The sequence below is a fragment of the Pteropus alecto genome, unplaced genomic scaffold (assembly GCF_000325575.1).
Source record: "Pteropus alecto unplaced genomic scaffold, ASM32557v1 scaffold21, whole genome shotgun sequence".
NCBI lineage: Eukaryota > Metazoa > Chordata > Mammalia > Chiroptera > Pteropodidae > Pteropus > Pteropus alecto.
Window position 1 is genome coordinate 16,858,718 of NW_006436282.1, and position 4,444 is coordinate 16,863,161.

At 37.5% G+C, this 4,444-nt stretch overlaps 1 protein-coding gene across 1 annotated transcript in view; it reads left to right on the forward strand.

The window, feature by feature from the left end:
- FAM221A (family with sequence similarity 221 member A) overlaps positions 1-4,444 on the forward strand; it is a 21,220-nt gene that overhangs the window by 2,562 nt on the left and 14,214 nt on the right. Inside the window, exon 2 of the mRNA XM_025046812.1 lies at positions 2,143-2,316. Coding sequence (XP_024902580.1) covers positions 2,143-2,316 — 174 coding nt within the window. The remainder of the gene's footprint in view (positions 1-2,142; positions 2,317-4,444) is intronic.

Genomic DNA, 4,444 nt, shown 5'->3' on the forward strand with positions numbered 1-4,444 from the left:
CGGGAGGAGCGCTGGCGACGCGGACAGGGGCACGGCGCTCGCCCGCCGGCGCCCTGGAATCCGTTCCCGGGCTGTTGGGGGAGGCTTACATTGATGTCAAGTTTCATCTTTCTGTCATTAAACATCGTAGTGACACACAGTTCTAGAATTAAGTCTCTTCCGGGGCTATTTAAGAGGTGTCCCGCTCCCACCCCTTCCAAGAAGGATTATTAATTCTAGATTTATGCAAAGGTCCAGTTTTTCCTAAATGGCCATTACACATTGAGTACTCAGGGCCCATAAAAGTAGCAGACATTAAGTTTTCATGTTAGTGTAGCACTGGGATAAGTCGTGAACTTTCCAAACGTGCTCCCAATCCCAAGGTGCTGGTTTTGGAAGAAAGACACCAATTGGTGTAGTTTCTTTGGTTCGGGAGATAATTCCTTTCCCGAAACTGGAAACGCAGCCGCCCCTTCGGCTTGAGGGCGCCACTGCCCTGGACCCTGACAAAGGCTAGTTGCACCTGCAGCGGTGACGTGTTCTTTATTTGTTCCCCCAAGGAAGGTTTTTGACAGTTGGGAAAGTAGGTGAGTGGGAATTACTGTACAGGGACAGGCAGGACGACGCGGAGTTGGAGGGGAATGTGTGTGTCTAAATGGGAAGCGAGACAATCACAGCTCCGCCTGGGAAACCTGAGTGAGAGGGGCTGCTCTTCCTAAAGGTGGTCTCACGGATCACCCAGTGCAGAACTGGCTCCGTTAGCCTCCAAGTCTCCAGTGCTTCTCCCCAGGACCACGTTGCTGGGCCCTGGTGTTGACTGATAACCTAGGTATGTAGATTATTTAGTTTAAGTGGATTGTGGGCCTCCCACTTGTAGTTCTTTTGCCCGATTCAGAAAATGTTAGGGCCTGGTGGAAAATTTTTTTTTTTTGCAAACATAAAAAATCTGGAACAATACCCTTTAAAAGAGCCTTGTTACTCAAAATATAGCAATTATGGACCAGCCCTGTAGGCATCACTTGGAAGCCCATTAGAAATGCTCTCAGGCCTGTTTTAGACCATTAATCTAAATCTGCATTTGAACTAGATCCCTTGAGGTTTGTGTAACTACAATAAAGTTCTAGCTGAAGTGATTTAGAACTTAAATACAAAAGATCTTTTTCTTTAAAAAGACTTACATTGATCCTAAGGTCTTTCCATTACCTGTTGGTTCACTACTTGGTTTTTATAATAAAGTGAAATGGCCCAAAAATTGTCTCAAAAGAAAATGCTCCCCCCCTTTGCTATTGTCTATCTAAATTAATTTAAGTAAGGAAAAAGGTTGTCATGGTTTCATAGCTTCTGAATTGGTTCTGTTTATCTGAGCTAAAGTCTTTAGAGTAATGAGAAAGGTATGGATTGCACAAAAACTCAGGTAACATTCTGCAAATAACACTTTTCATGATTTTTAAATGGGAGCATTTTAAGGAGAATTTTCCTCAATTTTGAACAAATTCTTTTAATTGTACTTTCTGTTACTCCAGAGAAGCTAACTCCTAATTTCTTAAGAAATAGCAGTGGTTTAATTTTTCCTATAAAATGTTAAGGTCTTCTGGAATTAAGCAATGATGTACCTCATTATCCAACAACAGATGTGGGTTTGAGATTGTGCAGATCCAATGGTGTTTGTGGGTCCCATGTTAGTTCAAACTGGCCAGGGTTTGGGGTCAGGTATGTACATTAGTCATGTTGTCTTCTCCATTGTTTTTTTGTATTATTTTTTTGGGGGGGTTACTATTTTTGAAGGAGGAAAATGTTAGAATTTTTAGCAGTGTAGGCTCCAGCTTTTAATGAAGAATGAACATGTTTGCTTCAGAATCAAAGGAGAAATTGAGATGAATACGTGGTCATTTTTCAGTGTTAAACCTTGATCAGTCAAGTCAGATGTTAGGAATTCTTTGACTTTTGTACTTATAATTCTCTTTTATATGAGAAACAAAAAGCTTTATTATATTGTGCACTTTTGCTATTAACATGAACCTAAAGTAAAAAAGTTGAAGCAGCTTTCCTTTGATTATATAAATATAGTTTAATTTTTAAACTGGAAAGTATAGTTTAGTGTTTGTAACCTGGAAAATAAAGCACAAGGCTTAAGAGAAATATTTTTTTTGTGTGTTATTGTAGAATTGTGGGTGAGGACGATGGAGGGAAACTCTTTACTCCTGAAGAATATGAAGAATACAAAAGAAAAGTTTTACCTACGCGTTTACAGAACAGATTATTTGTGAGCTGGCGATCGCCAATTGGAATGGATTGCAAACTTGTGGGTCCAGAGACACTGTGTTTTTGTACGCACAGGTGAGATATTTTATTGCTAAGTTTTCTGGTGATCAGAAAATATAAAACTGTACCACAGAATATCTTCCTTCTATAAATAACATTGCTTGTGATAATCCCAAAACAAAACTATGCCTTAATGTTATGCACTAGGAATTATCTAAAAATTTTTTTGCTGTAATTAAAAAATTTCTATTATATTCTGTTAGAACACATACAGAGCCTATCACCTTCAGTATCTCTTCTGTTGCCATTGGGAAAAAAGATGCTTGTGCCCCTGTGGCTTTGCCAGGGGCCTTTTGGTTAGCTGGAGGGTGAGTCTCTCTTTCCCACCACTGGTCAAGGTGGTAGAGGACAGGTTGTCAGACTGTGGAACTGTTTGAGTTGACCTACACTGAACAGGTTACCAGTCTACAAATAGAAGCATTTCTCTTCAAATTTACTAACCACCCTTTATACTTTAAGAAACATATTGTCAAGATATGCCTAATAGACATTTATCAAAATAGTTTGTCTTAGTGGTAGAGTTGTAAATATTCCCCCAACATTTTTATTTTTCCAAGATTTTCAAATACTTTTTAACAAAAAGTTATTTTTGACAAATCAGTAGCTAAATTCTATTTAAGAGAAATGCTTCCTATGTAATAAGTATTAGGCTCTAAAGAGTTTAATATCAAAAATTGAAATAAATGAAATTAAATTTCAGAGTACATATATAATTTCTACGTTGACTTTTCTATAATTGGATGTCTGCACATTCAGAATTAGTTCTACCCTGTGCTGATAATTTCTAATTTATTCTTATATGACATGCTCTGTAAAAAACTGTAGTGTGTTTGTATTACATTTGCACTAAGTGGATCATAACGATTTATTTTATTCTTGTTTTCGAAATAATGAATTGTCCTTAGAAAATATTTCATTTTGTTTGAAAAAATGGAGTATTCTTCAGATGATGAGAACTGACTGATCTTGGGAAAACTTTGGGTTTACATTTCTAGTAATGCACTCTCAGATTTAACGTGTGTTTAATTAAAAACCCAAATGAACTTGGGCTTTTCAATTAAAAAAAAAAAAAGAAACCTATTGCTTCAATACCTTTCTTTAAACAAACAAAAGTACTAAGCGCACAGCCTTTCATTACAAGTGGTCGGTTTCCAAGCAAAGCACGTGAAGCAAAGGAAATACAGGAGGCTGATCCCTGCTGTGTTACCTGTACCTGAGGTTTGCATTGGGCTGTTTGTCGTGTTCTACTTTAAATTTTACTACTGTCACAGGTCACAGCTGTAAAGCTCAAAAGGACAAAGATGCTTCACAGAAAAATCATGAGCCTATTATGTGTTTTTTAGGTAAGAGTTTTACTGTCTGTTCCAAAGGAACCATGGAAAGAGCACCACCTTGTTCTGATAGTTTCTGGGCCTCTTTCATGAGCGACTCTTTGTGTAGTTGCTATTTACAGACTTGTATTTTGCCAGAGGTTGTTAGGCAGTTGCTAGGATGAGTAATGTGGTATATAGGTTGACTTGGAACTTATTTAGCAACCCCAACTAAAAACATTGGAGGAATGGAGGATGAAGGTTATGTTGATATCTTTCAGAATTGAAGAGAAATTTGGTAAATTTGTGTTAGTTTTAGTATTTATTCTTGGACAAATTTGGTGCCTGTCTCTTATCTCTATATAATTATACAGTGTGGAATTAACCTTAGAAATTCACCGAACTTAACTTCGATGGAAAAGTTCTTAGTATCTGTCACTCAGTGGGATCTCAATCTACCTAGTTTTTTCCTTATTATACAAGTGAAACATGGTTATGAAGGAAAATGAGGAATCTGTAGAAAATCTGTAGAATGAAGACTCACCACCCAAAGCCAGCTGCTGTTAATATATTTTACTCTATGTAATCTTTTCTTTACATAGTTCATTTAGTTATGTGTGCATATATGTATATACATAGGTCCAGTTTTTCATGACAGAATCACAGAAATGCATTTCCACATTGTTATGTACTAATCACAAACAAGATTTTTAATACCTACTTGATAGTCCAGGTAGTCCAGTGTTCATTGTGTGTTCTCCACAACTGTGAGGGCATCTCATGGGTGTCCCAAGTGGAAGGTCAGATTAAGGGAAGGGCAGACTCCATTTCTG